The 20,428-nt window shown below is 42.0% G+C and overlaps 1 protein-coding gene across 1 annotated transcript; it reads right to left on the reverse strand.

The window, feature by feature from the left end:
* Positions 1-905: 905 nt before the first annotated feature.
* Positions 906-20,028, reverse strand: LOC104614684 (LIM and senescent cell antigen-like-containing domain protein 1). Its single transcript, XM_010287949.1, has 10 exons — positions 19,752-20,028; positions 17,299-17,458; positions 11,092-11,158; positions 8,959-9,079; positions 7,944-8,093; positions 6,356-6,506; positions 5,444-5,536; positions 4,282-4,330; positions 1,998-2,073; positions 906-1,161 (listed from the first exon to the last, which is right to left on the reverse strand). Exons 1-10 carry the CDS (start codon positions 19,931-19,933, stop codon positions 1,047-1,049), a joined length of 1,164 nt encoding a protein of 387 aa, XP_010286251.1. The 5' UTR covers positions 19,934-20,028; the 3' UTR covers positions 906-1,046.
* Between the last annotated feature and the right edge of the window lie 400 nt (positions 20,029-20,428).

Raw genomic sequence — 20,428 nt, forward strand, 5'->3', positions numbered from 1 at the left:
AATACTTCTCGCATCCTGTATAATTAAGGCAAAGTATGTTATCTTTTGAAAATACCTTGTATATAGTTTCTGCATAAAAATATGAAATAAAAAATAAAACTATATATATTTAGTAGAACACTGTTATGTATGGTCCAGCAGAATAAGGCACAAAAAGTAAATAGAATGCAAAAGCATATATAAAAGTTAATGTGTTATTCTGAGTGGAATATAGCAAAATTCAAGTAGTTCTGAGTATGCTCATTTCTTGCAATAGGAATATATATTTTATAGTTATTTCATGCTAAGACTGATGTACAAAGATTCATCATGTATGTATAGTCTATCAGAAGTAGGTCATTTGCACAGTGACTGTATTTAGAAATCGGATACTTTTCAAACCATCTGAAACTGGTCAGGCTGGTTTCAAGGTCAGGCTGGACGGGGCTCTGAGCAACCTAATCTAGTTGAAGACGTCCCTGCTTATTTCAGGAGGGTTGGACTAGATGACCTTTAAAGGTTCCTTCCAACCCAAAGATTCTCTGATTCTACAAAACAAGGCTCCTTTAATGAGACAACTTGGCCTGAAATCCAAGCGTGACTTTTTCCACAAGGCAAAGTATCTCGGTTTCTTGCCCAGGTCACTTGACTTGGGCAAGTTTTGTGTGCATGCTTTATTTGAAGGTTAATACTTTAATTAATATAAATGACAATACATGCCCCTAAAGTTGGACACATTTGCACAGTTTTTGCAAGGTAGTCACAAGCAAATTTTCTGTCTAAATTTCCGCAGAGATTACTGTGCAGAATGGGCCACTTGCAGCAGTTCAACTGCATTATCAGGGTCAGAAACCTTTCAGGTGAGCTGGTATTTGAGTCTAAGTATGGTTTTTTTATCAACAAATAAGCATACATGTACATGTATAGAGAACGGAGAATCTTAAGGTATTTCGATTTGATAGAAGGCATACATCATCATTTGTTGTCTGTTTTTAGCCTCAAAGCAGCCCTACCCCAAGTAATATACGTAAGATTCTCACAAAGGAAGGGGAGAGCAGATGAAGCCTTTACTTCCTTCCCAAAGTTTCAGCTAGTTTCTTCAGTCTTTTCTTCAGCTCTAGAGGAAACTTCTCGTAACACTTTTTGCAGACAGGCTTCATATCAAACTCAACAAATTTATTCCTAAAACAACAAAGCAAAAACCAGACAAAGTTTTAGCAGTAGGGATAATGAAAAGAAAAAAACCCAACAAGTATCCCAATAAACATGCATAGCAAAAAATTACAGCTGCAATTTATACATATATATAAAGTTACTTTCACAAGGTTATACACTGTAGGCAGTAATTACAGTATTCTGCTGTGTTACGCAGTTTTTACCCAAATGTTTGTATTTATTAACTGTGTCATTTAAAGAGCCTTTCAAGCCTAATTGTAGTGCTAGACAGACGAAACATAGGATAATAGAATAACAAATTAATTTTTCAAGTTGCAGTTGTGTGAAAAATATTTTGGGTTTGATTGCCATAAATGCACGCAAAAACGTAAAATAAAAGCATCCTTAGCACTGACCAAAGAAGAAAGGAGCAGAGGTGGTGGTAAGAAGGAAAAAAAGTTTACAAACAGATTGGCTTTTTCTTTTTCTGCTTCTCTTTATCCTTTGCTTCACGTTCCCGTTTGGCAAGTCGTCGCTTAAATTCATCTGGCATTTTCTCATAACAGTGTTTGCAGACAGGTTTTAGATCAATTTCAACAAACTTATCCCTTTAGAGTTAAACACAGGAAAAATAAAGGACAGAAAAGAAGAGTTAAGTAGACTAACTGAAGGAAGACCTGAACAGACAGCTGAAAGAGATGTATATTAGTAAATGGAGCAAAAGGAAGAAAGATACACATATTTTCTCAATGCTGCTTATATGTTTTTCATACTGTAACAGTTACACCATAGCAACATCTACACATTGAAGATAACCACTGATATATATGTTTTGAAGTCATCACACTTATCAATAAACTTACTTGAGTGTTAACTTAGTATTGCAAGTTGAACAAGCGAAACAGTTCACACACCATGCCTTATTCAGAGCAGACACAACTAGGGCAATGGGAAAAAAAACAGAAATCATTAGCATTACAGAAAAAAAAGATACTACAAAAATTCTAAGCTCACACGTTCATGAGGCACGAAGAACAGTCATTTGATTCTCATATCAAGTATTGAGGACCATAACAATAACATGGCAAGGCTAGGAAGGCACATGTGAGTGTAGTGTAGCAGGACTGTGAAGCATTGGTAAAGCTGTCTCTGAGGGTACATACAACTCTCTGTTCACCAGCAAGACCAGTTTAACCTATTTCTGCCTCCTGTTGCCTTCTTCCACCTCATATCATAGCATGCTGTCCTCAGGCAACTTTTTCCTGTATTTCCAACTTAATCAGGAGACTTTTTTGGCTGAAAAGCAATCCAGCAAGAAGGTGTTCATGTTTTCATTTGGTTTCACTTCTCAGCTCCTGTTCAGACTGTGGTGCCATCAGCAGAAGCACTTGCCTGGCTGAAGAAAGTAACGTGAAGCCAGCAGTCAGGACACTGCTGGTAAATTAGCACTACCAAGCTGAAAAAATTTATGGACTCGTGGGATAAGTTACTTGATCAAGACAAACTTGGATATATTTTTATTCTTTGCTTTGGAGAGAAAGTAATGATTTTCTCTTTGTTCTGTATCTCAATCTGTTTTCTGCTTTGAATGTACCTTTCCCTGCCAAAATCTGACTTTCTTCTTAATCTAAGTTAGAAGATGCAGGAGAATGGTTTTGTCATAAAATACAGACTTTTGCCAACAACAAACAGAACCAGAGCATTGTCATGCAGAGCTTTTTTTCCTGCACTATGGGGCAAGCACATCCACAGAAGCATAGTTATTCCACTGCTTGCCAAAATAATACTAGTGAGATCAAAATCTTCACTCCCAGGCAATCTCTGGAATACGGTCATAGACACCCTCCTGAAAAACTGCCACAGATGTTTGTTTCACCAGAGGGAGGGAACAATACTGGATACTCGTTCTGACAGCAGTTTCAAATTTGTATGCGGAAATGAAAGAAGAAATGTAAAATAATTGAAGAGGTACATTGAAAATATAGAAATTACTGCATTACGCTATATTCTGTTCAGTTTGGAGACCAAAATATACAGTATGTCTGTCAGGTTAGAAACATACAGAGATATAGTTATCAGACAAGGCTGAATTTATTCCTTCACCTCAAGTTCCAGTTCTGCTCATTCTAGTAGGATTTTAGTGATGAGGAAGACACTGTTTCCTCCAAAGCTTTTTGGATTGTCGTTCTGCAGGTATAGTCCAGTTCAGAAAATGCGGAAAGCACATCTCTGAAAGGTAGGCCTCACCCTATAGTTACATGACTATAAACTACATCTCTTTTTACATGCTGGAGGCTTCCTCCTACTTCGCTAATGGCTTCGGCTTGGGTGAGGCTAACTTTGGTATTACAGTATTTACTTAGGGCAGGGGTAAATAAACACATAATGTTGCATTATTGCAGGTAGAAAAGTTTGGGTTTGGCATTTTATCACAGCTGGTTGGCAAAACACCCCTCACACCCCCCTCCCCCCAAAAAAAACACCACCAAAACAACAACAACCAAACAACAAAAAAACAAACAAAGCACTTGCTTCCAGTTCTGCCTTTACAGGACACATCTTCCCAAACATGATTTTTCCTGGTTTTGTGACATTATCATCAGCCTAGATTTTCAAGAGACAGGTGCCTGTGATAGATAGGTGAATACCTCTAGGAGCCAAACTAACATAATGGGAACTAGGCACTTAAAAAAAATCCCTTAGAGTGTCCATCCATGTCTTTCAACATCTAAATAGTTTTCCAAATTTCGTTCATGATCCCTAAATTCATTTGAGGAGATGCCTGTGTGGTCATTCTCACCCTTACATGTGCTCTTTTTTGAAGTCGGTGGGGCAGGAAGCCACTTCTGTACACCTCCCAGTATCTCCATGCCTGGCCTTTGCATGTCACTAAGGGGTTTCCAGTTGACCACAGTTCTCTTCAGCCACTGAGTGGTCTTCTACCATCATTGAAACCTTGCTGTAAGGTTTTCTTACCATTTGGTCTCTGACTAACCAGCTCTAACCTAATTTCTGATCAAGAGAATGGCTGTCTTTGTTTTAATGAGAACAATCAAGGATTCAGCAGGGGGCTGCTTTCCCCTTACTTACACTTTTAAAGAGAACTTCCATCAGAAAGGAACATTAAGGAAACAGAAAAGGACTTACCGTCTCCTTCAATCACACGGTTGCAATGGAAACAAACATCACCAAATAGCTGAAGACGAAAGAGGAGTAATGAATTTTTAATATAATGATTTTATCAAGGGTAGCTTCTCTAACAAAATAATTATATTTCAGCTGATAAGCACAACAGTTTTCCTATTTATTTCAGGAAAGAAGAATTTAGGCCAAAAATTATTAATTCTATTTCCAAGCTTAGCATTTATCCACAATATAACAATTAAGAAGTGCGCAAAAATTAATGTATCTTTTCTAACTGTAGTAGTTAACCTAGTAAAAGACATCCGCTCTACATACAGCTCCTGTCTGGTGTATGTACTTGCCCCATCATGGCTGCAACATTATTACTACTAATGTCATGGCATTTATTGTCTACAAGTATGCCAGCAACATTTCAATCATCTGCCCGTCATCACTGAGAAATTAAGAATCCATCTGTAATTGGCAGATGCCTTACAATTCCCAAGTGTAACCCCTACTCTGGTATTTATACAAGCGAAGAGGTGGACATGACACAACACAGACGGCTTCCAAATAGAAAAGGTCTATACATCCTAGTGCTGGACTACACAATTAAGGGAGTCTGGAGAGAGATGGTACCACAGTCTATAACTCCTATATAGATGCAAGGCATCACTAGGTGGTGTCCTCTGACAAATTTAGTCTTTGCGGTCTTCAGCAACTTAACGAATGAGCTGGGTGATGCCGTGTATGTTAACGCACAGTCATCTTAGAGTAGCAGCTGTAGGAAAACCCACACTATTCACTACCGCCTTGTCTTAAACAGCAGCTACTGAGTGGCAAATCTTTAGCTTCTTGGGAAAGACTGGGTGTCATTAGCTGCTCTGACCTCACAGTTATGTAAAAGCTCATAACAGCTCTACTTAAGTACCACTAAGCTCGAAAAACAACTTGATACTGATTGTCCTGGCTAGCCTTTGTGCAATACCTGCAATTTTCTTTCCCAATACCAGACTGATGTATAGAGAAGCCCATATAAATTAACTGCAATAGAACATCTGCTAATTGGCATTACACCCACAGACGCCTATAAGAAAACAGGAGAATGTCCATGGTTTTCCATCTCTAATAAAACCAATCAATGAGTTTACCAATTAACACCATTTTTAAAAATATGCAACCTTACCTGATTGTAGTGGGTTTCACAATACGCCAAGCCTTTTCTCTCATAATGACGATGACCCAGGAATGGCTTTTCGCATTTTGCACAAACAAAATGCTACAAAGAAAATTATATACATTTTTTTTTTTATTACTTGGAAGTAATGGTATTTTTTCTGGAAAGCTAACCATCCAAGCCCAGTACTGAACATGACTGAAGTCTACTAAGCTAGCTGTACCATCTTGAAAAGATGAGTTAAAACTTTTTTGTTGCTACATTTACACCACTAAAATAATGCTCCTTTTAATGTCTTCAACATTTCAATCCAAAAGTTACAACAACAAAAAAAAATCAAGCAAGTTGATGTTATCAATAAGCAGAATGAAGAGTTACTATTTTATTAAATTCAAATTATTTTAAGTAATTTGCACCGATACTACATTCTTGTGAAGAAAGCATTTGCTGGAGATTTTCAAAACAACAAAAGGAACAGACTGTTCATCTGCCTAAATCTTGTACATGGCTTTGAAATACAAACCCTCCCATAAAGTGCTTTAGAGATATTTACATGGCAGGTGACTATGGAAGGCATAAGGGTATTATGATGCTCAGTAATACTATGGTTGCTACATCATTTTACTGCCTTTCCACATGTACTGTTTTGCACTCTGAAATTTTCTTCTACAAGGACCCCACAGTGCTGCTTTGATTACTGATTTTAGCTTCACAGTCAAAGCTCTCTGTAAGGTAGGAAATAACTCCTATATCACAGTGGAAGACCAGCCACAAGAAGGTTGAAGATGGGATTAGGGGACGGCATTTACTAATCATTGCTGTGTATTTTGCTAATCCTTTCATTGAAATTGATCAGCAAAACCCCAGATCAGTATGTTAATATTTGTGTTTGGAAAAGACAATGTATCATCTGATGTTTACCTCCACATGCCATTGTTTGCCCATAGCATTCACCACACGGCCTTCAATTGGTCTTCTGCATGCCCCACAGATGGGGACACCCATTTTGTCATGGCAGGGTAAGCAGTATAATTCTCCCTTCAACTCACGAGCATCAGCAGTAAGTTCTTTCCTGTTCAAACGTTAATGAATTGAGAGCATGAATAAAGGCACTGAACAATGTCAACTCTTGAGAGTTTCTGAAAAGGAAAAAATAGTTTTTAGCATTTGTTTTAGAAATTGCATTTGCACTACAGTAATGCAGCAGCATCAAATGTGACACAGTTCAAGACTGATTAAATCCCCAGTAAACTGAGAACAGGTTGCTAAGTGAGATGCACTAAGTCTCTCTGAAAACAGCTACTGAGCTATTGTCATCCTGCGTTCTGGTTATGTAGCACAAATGTGGGTGTGCAAGCTGTAGACATGTTTGGTTTATATTCTGGCACTCGTCACCAATTTGTTTTAGATTTGCGTAACTGTAACTGGAAGTAAAGTGTACTCCTCTACATCTAGGTATGCTTCCCATGTTGTATCAAACTTCAGAGAAAGAGAATTGTGGACCCACATGAGCTAGCTAGGTTTATTCATTGCCAGTTGCAGAATCTCACATACTCTACTTTTTAGTAATTTGCATGGTTAGAATACTGAGAACAGCTAAACTTTAAACGTGACTGTACTCATTAAAGCTCTCAACTGGTTGCCACTGACACACCACCACATTGTTACTCAAATAAGCCTTTGATATGGCACTGAAATGACAGCTTCCTTTGTGCCACAAATAAACAACTAATAATCCGTGCTATATCCTACAATGCCCCCTGATCTCTGCATCAGTGCAGGATGTAGAAATGTGCAGCTTCAGGTACTGCAGTTGCAGAAGCTGATAAAAGGAGGTGGGAGAAAGCTTCTAAAAAAACCACAGGCCTTAAAAGGAGAGAACAAAGTTTGCATGCCACTCAACTAAAAAGAAATAACATAGGTAAGATAGTAACTTAAGCAGCCAAAGAGGACCGCTTTTCTTCCTCTCATAGCAGAGTAACAAGCTGTCTTTTTGCTGCTACAGAAACAGCTATCTGTGTCCATACTTCTTGTTTTGTAAGGTACCACCTTGTCCTGCAGAGTCCAACCTTTATTTACTCCCTGACAGGTCAGCTGTGGTTTGAACTAAAGGCCCAACTCCACCATCACAAAAGCAGTAAGACACATCTGGCTGCAAGGCACCCAAACCCCACTCCTCTTGCCAGTTGTACAGGACAGGTTTTCACTTTAAAATGTAAATCGATGAAGCAAATAAGCCCAGCATTTTCCTGTTTTCCAGAACTGCAGCACAGGAAGTTCCACCTTGACATGAGGAAAAACTTCTTTACTGTGAGGTGACAGAGCACTGGAACAGGCTGCCCAGAGAGGTTGTGGAGTCTCCTTCTCTGGAGACCTTCAACACCCGACTGGACACATTCCTGTGCAACCTGCCCTAGGTGATCCTGCCTTGGCAGCGGGGTTGGACCAGATGGTCTTCAGAGGTCCCTTCCAACCCCTACTATTCTGTGATTCTGTGAACTCAAGTTACCCGCAGTTTGCACAGTTGAAGTGATCAGGGTGATAAGGATCATTTTTGAATATGAGAGGTTGTTCATCAATAATGGCATGACACTTCTGGCAAATGTACTTTCCCAGGCCTCTGGCTTTTTCCCTGTTATGGCAAGGACGGCAGAGATGTCTGAAACAACATAAAAAAGAGAGGTAAGTAGTGGTACCAGGTACTACAGTGCAAAATATAAACCAAAAATCTATTAGAACCTCATCTCAATTAACCCTTTCTGGAAGGAAAATAGTCTTTAAAACAATTTCCTTGCTATGCAAACCAAGTTCAGAAAAGGCAGGGTGATCATTTTATTTTCTGTCACCACAGGAGTATTGTTTCTTCAGCTCGCTTGAGTTTAAGCTGAGTTGAAACACAGAAAACAGAGTTTGCTATAGATTCTCATTGCTGCATGTTTTACTCTCAAAATCTTAAAAATTTAGATTGGAAGCTGGATGAGCACAGCAGTCCTAATTCTGTAGATAACTCTGTATATCATATTACACATATAAAGCCAATGGCCATAGAATCCATTTGTAAAACATTCTTATAATCACAGCTGGTAAAACTATTCTACTCTGTGAAGGGTCCCACTGAACTTAAAGCAATTCTCAATAAATAAGGTGCTAAACTAGACCAAATTTGGAAATCCAAGTTGGAAAAAGAAAGTAAAAACTGGTATTAAAAGAATAAAGACAATGCTTCTGTATCTGAATGTTTTCTCTCTAATTATGTATCACAATGGCTCTGAAATGTCACCAAGTTTGCCAAACATGTTTACTGAGAAATCTGGTGTTGGAGTAGGTAAACTGTTAATATTTTAAGCGTATATTTTAAGATACCCATTTTTAGTTTTGTGATGCATTCTTAGACCTTTTCCCCACAAAAGATGCTTCAGTTGCTCCACCTCAGCTGGAAAGCTTCAGGAACCAAAACCTCTCAGTCGCCCCTTTTAGTTCACTTTATTCATGATCGGTTAACAGAAGGAAGGGTGAAGATCTACCTGCCGGCATTCTTGACAAATCCAATATCAGCCAATACTTGTTGGCAGATATCACAGCAGAAGCACTCTGGATGCCAGCTATTGTTCATAGCTTTAATAACACGACCAATAATGAACTCGCCTGTAAGAAACACAACACCAGGATGTAAAACACCATGCTAGACAAAATTAAAAGCAACACACAGCTAAATTCCTACAATGTCATCATCTTCTTCATACACCCCCCCCCAAATCTGGTAGAATACATTACACAGTTCTGGTTCTAAACTCTGGAATATGGGTTTGTTTGAGTTTTTTGCTATGGGTCACAAGAAAACGTCCTTGCTGATGGAGGACCTTCTGGTCTGTAAATACAAGCCCGTCTACACATACACTCCACCTTCTCTCTGCAATCATCCTTTTTCAGTCCCTTGCCTGTTTTTACTTACCTGTACTCAAGCTGTTAAGAAATATATGGAATTCTTTATATAATAACAGCTTTCTTGTGTCCTAATAATCTTTCCCCTTCTTTTCTTTTAGAAGACGACAATTTTAACTTGTCATGTACATAGTAGTGGTTTCTACTCCACTAGGACCAAACCTTGAAGGGGCTCTATACTCAAAGCACAACAGAACTGAGCTTGGGTGTCTGTGGACCTCCTGCAAAAAACCCCCCATGGAGTCAAAATGTGAAGCTGCAGTGAAGCTACAGAACGGTCAATCTGACACACACAACTTCTGACCTACCATGAGGAGTCCTGTCCTGTGAGGCATAAAAAAAATAGCATGAGAACTACTGTTCTGCATGCATGGTATGACTGCACAAGCAGTGGAACCAGGTCCACCACACACGTGATTTAGTCGTTCTCTATGTGGATGTTGTAGCCAAGGCTTCTGAGCAGTGCAAAAGCTCTGCCTAAAATGTGTTGGGAGCTCAGCTTCCCAGTGCCACGGGAGGCTAAGTCATGCCTTTGGAGAACGTACAACTCCAACAGCTGCCAAAGGGGAGTGATCGGGCAGGTAACCGACGCGGACGGTAACATCCAGCATGCGACTGTGTGGTGCTCCCATGAAGTCGTAGGTTCTCCAATAATAAAACCTGACAGAGTCTAGAAATGTCAGGAATGCTCAAGGTCTCATCACTGACAACAGCCCCATTGATTTTGGCTTACTAACACCAAGCTCTGCGCGGGACCTTGATAAAGTTTTAAGGGAGCTGGAGCTATGAAAAGCCAGGGCAGGAGCAATGGGAGCTGTACAGGCTGGGCAGGAGAAATCCTGGAGACAGGCAGCATAGCTCTTCAGAAATCACCACTGACCCCTTTCTTCTTCTTCCCCAGCTTGTTCACATCTGCAGCGTTAAATTCAAAGGTCCATAACATCTGCTTCCCTCTTCCCTGGTGTTCAACGCCTCCTTCCACATGGGGAAAGGCCTCACTGAGTTAAGTGAAAGCTGCAGCACCTTTCCGAGGTGCCGCAGAAACACAAGAGCTTCCAGACCAGTTTAAGCAATAGTCAAGTAATGACTTCCCAGCCCTGCCCAAGCACGGTGTGTCACACACAGGGGGAGGCGGAAAAGTGCAAATGATTATAGCACGGCAGACACACAAGCATTTACATCAACAGTGGCAAATAAAACGCAGCCCTCAGTGTTACGCAGGGTCGACAACAGACGTTGAAGCCTTAATGGTATTTGTTTCAAAAACAGGAAGGGGGACCGGCTGGCCCATCAGTTGATTATAACACTAGATGATAAAGACTGTCCCCACTTCTGTCGAGTAGGACAGCACAGGTGGGTTACAGTAGTCAAAGCAGATGACAAAGGCTTGTTGCAGGGTTTCAGCTGCATGAGCACACGTGAGATGTGTATAACCGGGAGTCATGAATGGTCTGCTCATTGGATCACTGGATCAACAGCTAAACTACTCGTTCAAATAATGAAAACTTTTTTTTTTTTAATCCCATTGTTTGATGACCTTTAGGAAAAGCAGCTCCCCAAATTCTCTGAAGCCTAGTTCAATCTGGAAGTTCAGATGCTCAGCTGCACAGGGCCGCCTCCCAGAGAAGATAGGTAAGCAAGGGCTGCACATCTTCCCCCAGTGACGTTCCTATTTGTGATCGGTGTGAAGCGTTTCACCTCGATGTAAAACTTACCACATTGATGGCAACAAGGGGCAAAAAGCATCTGAAAATCATGTTCGCAGTACTTCCTCCCTTCAAACTGCAAATGGGAGAAAATCTGAGCGTTAGAGGAATGAGAAGCATGTCCTTAACATTAAAGCTGTAACATACTGGTTTGTTTCCAGATGCGATTAGGTAGTAAAATATGAGGGGCTACACAAAAAAAAACAGACCATGTGCTAGGCATTAAATCCACCCACCTTACCTTAATTCAGCTACTAGTAGCTAGCATGTAGCGTTAATGACACACCATTCCTCTAGTACTGCGGGGAGTGTAAGGCATTTTCCATCACCCATTTACATCTCAAGAGACATCTGAATTTTAACAGACCGCAGAAACTCTGATGCAACTGAGAGAATTCTGGGCAGGAAATTAGCTAACAAAAACCTTTCCTGGGGGGAAGCATTTTCCCTGAACCCATTTGATCTCTTCCCCACTCTACATTTCCTGCAAGAATGACCCAGCATACCGGAGGACGTAAGGCGGGGGGTATGGTACAGAAATTTTTGCAATTTATGGAGCAGTACAGCCAAAACATGAAGGAAAATAAGGCTTTTCCATCATGATGCTTATTTCATAGAATTATAGAATCATTTAGGTTGGAAAATGACCCTTAAGATCATCGAGTCTGAATGTTAAGGAACAAAAGTTCACTACATCAACCAGATGAAACAGGGAACCGTTCTTAAGGGATTTGGATCTGAATTTTCTCACAGCTTAGAGAAGTTCAGCTGCAGTTCAAGCTCGCATAGAAAAAAAAAGGGGAAAAAAAAGTTCTACAGCACTGCATTAGCAAATTAGCTGGAGAATATGTGAAAACATGTAGGCAAGTATGTCCTAAAATGAAGGGAAATGTTTAGATACCTTCAGGCATGTCATTACTAGACACACATGCCAACTAGCATGTCAAAACCAGACAGACAATATTAGGTATGCCATGAAATGTTTGTTTGAATTTGAATGTCTCGGTTTAAAACTGGAAAAGGGGGGATAGCAGGAAACCCCACTCCTTTCTTTTTACTGACTCTAAGACAGAACAAAGCAAAGAGCATAAAATACAACCCACAAATTAAATTTTGGTGCACAGACAGAAAATACAACAATGTGCTTTAAGACTACCTGTTTTATACAATGACATTTCAAGGCTTGAATACGTTGTAAGTCATTACTCATGCAATATACAGAGCCCCTGGCAGGACAGGGATCTAATGAAACCCTCTAGAAGTCACTAGACGCTCAAGATCAGAAACTAATGCCTGCGCCCAACCTGAATTGCACCTACTAGGAATAGAAAGACACACGCTCTATACAGACTCTTCCAGAAGTCTCTGCTACTTGATACAATTTATCCAGTGTAATACTCTAAAAAGATGACTATTTTAATTGGAGATTTTGATTTTTTTTTAAATTGAGATACAGAGGGCTATTACTGTCTCAAAGAGTAATGGGAATTATTGGTTCATTGAGAATTGTGCTTGCTTATTGCCAGATAAAATCCTTTTTAAACTGAAAAAAAATCCAAAAGCTTTCTGTTTTGTGTAAACAGGTGGTACAATGGGAGATGCATAGGTTTTCTTGGATTTCAGAGCCACCCCATGTTGTTCTGGGCAGACCAAACAGCTTAAAAAATCAGGCAGGTTGGTTACCATTCAGTCTTGTTTATATTTTCAACCTTCTCAGCTCATTTATGCTGCCTTTTGTGGATGACCCTGCAGTTCATCCGTCAGAGAAAGCCTTAAGCTTCTATAACAAATCCCACGGCACGTATTTTAAAAGCAAGGGCATGTGACCATTGTATGCTGGAGGTCTGTACGTTAAAAGGCTCTGCACAGAACATTTCACCATGACATAACCTCCAGCTGATCTCCACATTTTTAGCTAACTTAGTGGAAAATGCACAAAACAAACGAAGTCTTTAAAGACCCTTTCCTGAGGTAGTTTCTGGTAAAGCCCATTTTAAGAAAACACTCAAGATGCAACTGGAATAGAAACAAATCTGACAAGTGTATTGCAGCTGCACCTTCCTTTAATCTTCCTACAGGTTTTTACAAACACCTTAGAAAAAGCCCAGAACTGAAGGGAACTCCCTCTCATTTAGGAGACAAAAGTCACATACACAATTTTATTTTATTTGATGATGATGATGATGATGATGATAATAATAATAATAATTACAACAACAACAACAACAACAATACAGGGGAATAAATTATAGCTCCTGTGAGTACTCCATAAGGATTTTGCTGTATTTATTCTATTGTGGGATGCACCTCTGTGAGGCCCTCCATCTCCCCCACCTCAGCACAGCACAGAGCAGGTTGAGCTGCTTCTGAAAGCACCCAGCAAGAAGCTCTTGACGAACAGCTGGGCCAGGGGTAGGACTCATCTCTCCTAACCTCCCCTGTCTGAGGGTGAGGTGCCCACATTCCCCAGTGGGAAAGACAGGCAATCTCTAGTAGGGAGGAGCCATTCTTGGACCCGAGAGTAACGTGGGTTGGAGGAAATGCCCCCTGACTGGTTACAGTGAGGACAACCTGTCCCTCTGGGCGCGCTGCCGCCGAAGCTCTCCGTCCAAGCCGGCTGTTCGGCTGTTAGCACAGGATCGTGCACTGACGCCCGCTGTAAGACTCTGGGGAATACGCGGCTTCAGGTGGTGGAGTAAAAGCAGGCAGAATTGCTGCCACCTCACACCTGATGGCAAAGCAGGGCAAGTTCGGAAACTTTGCTGGCACGTGCTTGGGCTAAGTTCTGTTTACGTGGAGCGCATGAGAAAACATTCTAAGCTGATTATACTGAGCAAACTGGAACACAGATATAGCTCAGTAGGTCCCATGCAGCATTAGGCACAGAGCTCTTGCTTACATCCTTACGCAACAAGGCTGACGCTGGCTGTTTATGAATCCGTATGATCATTTCTAACTTAGGGCTCATGAGGAGATGATTTCCAGGGGTTGTACTCACCTTCAAAAAGATGTGGAAAAGCTTAGAAGAAACACCCTGGAGGTCCTTCTCTTTCCAAAATTACTACTTTTTAGACCAGCACAGCTGATCCCGACCGCTACACTGTGCAAACTCCCAGCCGTGGACGGGCACTGCTCCGGCGTGGCACCGCTTGTGCCTGCAAGCGGCTCGGCTCCAGTACCAGACCTGGGGAGCTGTGCTGACTGGGGTCCCTGCAGGCAGCCCAGAGACGCGTCCTGCAGCGTGGGAGACCTGCATCAGCGTTTCTTCCCTCATAGCCTGACCAGTTCAGTCCCCGCCCATGGAACAGAGCGTGAAAGCTTATCACGGCAGCGTCTGATGGCAAATGTGATAAGCAGCTTAATGACTAACTGGGGGAACTCTGCCCGGCTTGCGATAGGCAGGGGAAGAATATTCGACTTCCTGATTGCTAAAAGCTAGCAATAATTTCCAAGAAACACTAGCTTAGCTAAACCAGGCACGGAATAAACACAAGCTCATGCTGAGCGACCCACAGGGAACCTGCTCAGAAAAACACGTTACCTGGCCACAACTCCAAATGCATCCATCTTCTTGAAGAGTGCATTAAATCAGTCAGAGGAAGATATCCTTTCTGCCCATCTTCTCCAGTCACTTTTTCTTGACAGCGATACAGATCATCTCAAGTCCGCAGAGCACTGTCAGCCATCTCCTGAGCGCCAGCCAACCTGAGCCCACCCTTTATCTGCTTAGGGCTGTCCCTCTGTCTCCCCCAAATGCTGCCATCCAGTACATTCCCAACGCTTGTGCCAAGGTGCCGAATGAAAGAAGAGTAAGCTGTGCCTTTGTTCCCCCTTCTCCCTGAGCAGCACCACCAGGAAACACGCCAGGGTTTCCACTGCAGTCATCTCACTGACCACCTCCGTGCTAAGTGAGAGCCATTCTGGCAGCACGGGACACACGTGGACACCCTAAACATTGCAGAGACAGAGGAGAAGCCCTGACAAAGGCTTCCCAGCTGAAACAGCCCCAAAGGCACGAGGGCTGTGACAGCACGGATATCTGCTGACCTCTCCATAGGCCAGGCAGTATAGATGAGGGAGAAAGGCTGGATAAGATCTATGAGCCATCACCTGAAGACTGCCAGAGGGCTTAAACAGACCAAAAAGTACCTCTCTTCAACAGCAGCAGACAGACTTGCTGGTACAGAGAAAAACTGCAAGATCTTGTGGTGGACACAAGTCTTTACATATTCATTTAACGCTCATCACAATTATTTTACCTCTGTAATAGCTGTGGCAAAAAGTGTCTATTCTTAACTGAAACTTTCCACTTTCTATGTAACATTTCTCAACAACAAAGTGTCTACCAGGCTGAAAAAAATCCTAGCAATGTTAATCAAAACATGTTTAATGCATGAGGCTATTTTCATTCCCAGGACAATCTATCGACACTCACTTCTGACTTACCGTCTTTAATAGGGAGCATCACTTTGTGGTAAGAGAATGCTCAAAAACGCCTATATCCCATATATCTAAACACCCCCAGGATACTTGCCCCTGCCAAGGACATTCAGATATGGCCATGGTAAGCAACAGAGACGTCGTAATTTTCCTGGATTAGGTGCAAACATAACACTTTCTTTCCATTGCGGTCCTCCTCCATCCCCTAGGAGATACAGTTGCCTAGAGCAGGATTTCTCAAACTTTTATCTCAAACAAAGGACCATTCAGAGAGGTCCCTGGATTGTCCCACTGTTTTTTTGACTCAGAAAAAGTATTAATAAAGTACTCATTATGAAGAGAAAATACCTTTGATTGTTTTAAGATGATTTTATTAACACAGTTACAAATATTTTAGTTTTAAAACATTTGTATCACTTTACAATTGCCTTAGGTCTTAACACGTCAGGTCTCCTTACCATGCCTGCAAGCAGGCAGCAGCTCTGTATATATTAACAATTGTAATGTAATGTGTAAGCATCTAGGGAGCATTTTGTTTTGTTTTTTTTTAATTGCTACTGCCTTGCAGCTCACCTTTTGATGTCTCATGGAACACTAGTGGCTCATTTACCACAATTTGTGCAACACTATCCCTACAGCGCTGAAAAGTCTTTTGATCCTCAAACAAGGTGAGAGAAAGCAAACCCCCAGAATGCCCTTTGCCAGTCTCTTTTCCAATCCACACTCCTCCCTCAGCCTCTCCTCATCAACACGGTTCTGTAAAATTAGAAATACTACCGTGGAAGATAAACTGTTGCACTCCTGCCACGAGGATAGCACACTGTATGTGAGAGCATAGCACTGTGCTTTTAACACACTGCTCACCTTCCTTCGAGATCACAGTATGACATAAATCCTGTAACCACTACTGTAAGTTAGACTACAAGCTACTTGAGCGAGACCTTATCTCTCAGACAATAATTCCCTGTCTCACATTATCTACCCTTCCTTATACCAGCTACTTCATATTTTATGAACTAGTCTAAAGCCACTTTGTACTTGAGACAGCTGAGCCACATCCTGAATCCCCATGCTAGGGGAAGGCAAAAGAAAATGCCACCGATATCAAAACACCCATCTGAGCTGAGGCAATCTACCTGGGGCTGAGAAACATGAGTGAGAGCGGGTTTTAACTCTTGAAAGCATGGAAGAACTGCTAATTTTGAATGCCCCGGTTCATTAAACCTAGTGTTGACCCTACATAGGCCCTGTCTGGTTTGGGCTCTCCGCACACTCTGATCTCAGCACGCTGACTTACAGGTCATCTCTATGAGCAACTTTTTGCATGCCGTGCTGGCCTCACTCAGCTCAGCAGTAAACCTCCTACGGTCCGCAGGATGCTGAGGTTTCCTTCTACATGACTGTTCTCCTCTAAGAAGTATGCTTTCACCGTATTTCTGGTATTATATATAGATTTCAGGGGATCATGCCAGATCTGGTATGATATTCACGGACTTCAGGGGAAAAAGTCTGCACTGAGAGAGAAATCTCCAGCAGTTTTCTCAGCTCTGATAACATGAGGCAACACATTTGAAAAAGGTTCTACACACCGATGTCCTCCAAACTGGCATAGAAACATTTCTGCTTTTTTCTCCTTCTTTCTGGCATATCCTTTCAGAGCCCCGTTCTCGACACGGAACTTTCTAGGCTATCGATCTGCCTGTAGCTACTTCTGGTATGGGAATGAAGGCACAAGGCAAAGGCTGGGGGAGAGAGGGACACTCTTGCCCTGCTTACCTCGTAGAAGAGCCCTTCGGGGAACTGCTGAAAGCACTGGGCGCAGACGAAGCACTGCTCGTGGTACAGCTCACCGTTGCTGTTGACGATTTTCTCGGCAGGGGCAAAGCCACCTCTGCAGCGCTCGCAGATGGCATTTGCGAGAGCGTTTGCCATGTTGCTGTCACAAAAAAGAAAAAGAAAGAAAGAAAATTAGCTCAAATAGGCAACGCCACAGGTTGTGGTTTCTTTTTGTTCCCCAAGGCCAACTGCATCAGCCTAACGCTAGGCTGCTCAATACAAGTTTTTTAATGGACTTAATGACTTGTGGCATCCTCTCAGATATAAAACTGTCATTTCCCCCTGTTCCCAAACTCTTTAGATACAAAAATCCCACAACATATTCTAATAACTGTTAATTAAAAAAAAAAAAAAACAAAAACACCCAGAAATGTTGTTACTACAGATACATTTACAGGCTTTTTATGACGAGAAAAGGCAGGCAATTCAAAGTACTGCTATAAAAATGATGAAATAATACATTAGAATTACAAAACACAAGGACAACTATTAACAGTAATTGAGGACTGGCATCACATAGGAAAACATAAGTAATAATTCCAAAACAATTCCTAATTCTAAAATATATATAGCAGCATTGGTTCAAAAGCTCTAAATAAGCAACATGAAAGACTGTACAGTATCTAGCCTGACAGATATTACTGAAAACCAGAGCAGGTAAACAATTATTCCTTATATAAGCTTTGCATAGCTTGAAGTCATTTTACAAATTCAGTCTGAAGCCATGGGATTTTTGGTTGGTTCGTTAGGGTTCAGCTCAGGGAAGTCAGCCCATGGCATGCCAGTGTTGGTCAAGGGCCGAGGGGGAGGGTGGGAATGCTTTGGCTGCCCCACTGCGACCCACACGCAGGCCAACACAAGCTGGTGACCCCATGCCAGGAATGCAAAAATTACTCAAATTGCAACCTTGGCTGCTCCCCAAAGGCACGGGACCATAAAATGACAGGTCAGTAGCTGCAAAATAGCAGAGGAATTAGCTACTTCAGGAGGATCGCGTCTCCATCTGCAACAGACAGTACAGCTGTGTTTCAGTTAATGAAGGCTCCTGTGTCAAAAAAGGCTCACTTGATTTTTCCTTCACAAGCATTTTCTTACTCGTATCTGGACTCCCGAAGCTACGCCTTTCAGGATCACCTCTCTGCCCTGCTGCAGGGAGCAGATACAGGGCGATGGTCCAGTTTCACTACAGTCTGACCACAGCTCACAAAACTACTGACTCAAACATCTGTCTGGAAGCTCACGGAACAACTGACATCATTATTTTGAACACCGATACAGAAAAGATCTATCATGCTGCGCCTGTAGGTGCAAAGCCCTCAGTCCCCTGCAAGATGCCAAGCCTTTCCCCCCAAGGGGTAAGACCTCTTGGCTCCCACCAGGTTCAATAGGAACTGAATTCACTCCTTGCACAGCATTCGAGGGAGGAAGCAAACACCTAGCATGTGGTTCAAAAAGGAATGTGCTTTATTTCTTTACTGTCTCACAGAAGAGCAAGGTCACATCTGACCAGTTATTATTAGCTGCCTCTTTTTTTTTTTCTCTCTCTTTCTACAGATCTTTGCAGAAGAGGAAAGCAGTAACTGCTGTCCAAATATTCACCACCTTCTTGGTTAAATGACAAGTGGGCAAGTTTCACAAAGGAGATCAGATGGAGTCTGAGTATGGTCTACCCCATGCTATCCCAAGGGACAAGCCTACAGACAAACTGCAGTGATTATACATATAACTGTGGTTAAGTATAAAGCTCACTGATGGTCTCCATGGATCATGTATGCATTCTGGGGGAAAAAAAACCCTCAGACTCTTTGCCCATCCTCCTTACCAATCTAAATGAAGACTAATCACAACAGAAACTGGGATCTTTCATCATCATCTTAGTTCTCAAGCACTAAGGATGTTAAACTTAAAAAATGATTTAATGTTAAGTGCTGTCAGACACAAAGTGTAATCCAAGCAAAAACATGAAACAAAGTTTAAAACAAAATGAAAACATAAAGCTTTCCTCCTCATTAAAAGTACTTCATTTTGAACTGAAACATCATATATGTAGAAACAACGACGTACGTAATACTTCTGCATTAGTGAAGCAGTTTATCCATTTGCCCAAAATAATACGCAAACAACCTAAAGCCAGAGAGACTACTTGACAAATTCCCACTCCGTTTCAACTGCTGATAAAAATTTCTGATGTAATTAATGATGACGTTTAAAGCAACAGCTCAAATTTTAGTTGGCGATTACAGCTGGCAACGTATCAAGCAGAACAGTGGCAAAGGTTGCATTAGAGAATGCCTTGCAGAGCCTGCCCAGCGCTCAGATAATAAAATAAGTATGTACAATACTCCAATAATGTCACCATAGTTACACCCCGAAGCTGAACAGAATGAACTTACAATTTTGCATAAAAGTCACAAAACTCTTTGTAGAGTTTTATGTCACTGTGCCTACGTTGCAATTTTGACACCGGTTTCTCGCCTTCGTTTCCTGCAGAGTTGTGGGCATCAGGAGCGACCCTGTGTGCAACCTCTTCATCCTCCGGGATGGGGTAAGGGTGAGCTCTGCGCTGGAAGTCCATCTCTCTCTAATCGCTTTCCCGCTTGTATATATTCTACGCTTATACTGCAAAGAAGCTGTAGGCAAAGCCTGCAAAACAATATGCTGGACTTCCCCTCGTTCCCAGCGAGGTGATTTACTTTCACAGCTCCGTGTCCTGTAGCCGGAGCCGCTCAGCGCCCTGCTAGAGCTTCAAGTTAAAAGTTCAGCGGCGGGGCGGCGAGCCCGTCACGCTGTGATTTACTGGCGCTGGCTGCGGGCAGAGGAGCGCATTCCCCTGCCAGGCCCTCATGCAAACCCGGGTGCTGGAAAGGGGCTTCGCTGCCGGCTGCTGACAGAAGCCGCCCAGGAGAGCTGCGGCGTGAGTAACCCACGCGAGCAAACGCCTTCACCGTCGGACTTGTCCGCAGCTACTTTCTGCTGCGGGGGGTGGAGGTGGATTCCAACAATTTTATCCTGGGCAAACCGGCAGTGGAAAGCGTGAAGAGAAGACTTCTGTCCTTAGGTAAACACTGTT

Source organism: Phaethon lepturus, unplaced genomic scaffold, assembly GCF_000687285.1.
Source record: "Phaethon lepturus isolate BGI_N335 unplaced genomic scaffold, ASM68728v1 scaffold49065, whole genome shotgun sequence".
Taxonomy (NCBI): domain Eukaryota; kingdom Metazoa; phylum Chordata; class Aves; order Phaethontiformes; family Phaethontidae; genus Phaethon; species Phaethon lepturus.

Bases quoted from the DNA above. Each gene is read 5' to 3' on its own strand.
- LOC104614684 (XM_010287949.1), bottom strand. From the start codon at position 19,933: ATGGACTTCCAGCGCAGAGCTCACCCTTACCCCATCCCGGAGGATGAA. The intron at 9,080-11,091 runs GTAAGTTTTACA...TGTTTCTTACAG, and splicing joins CCCTTGTTGCCATCAATGTG to GCGAGTTCATTATTGGTCGT. The intron at 6,507-7,943 runs GTAACTTGAGTT...ACGTTTGAACAG, and splicing joins TTCAACTGTGCAAACTGCGG to GAAAGAACTTACTGCTGATG.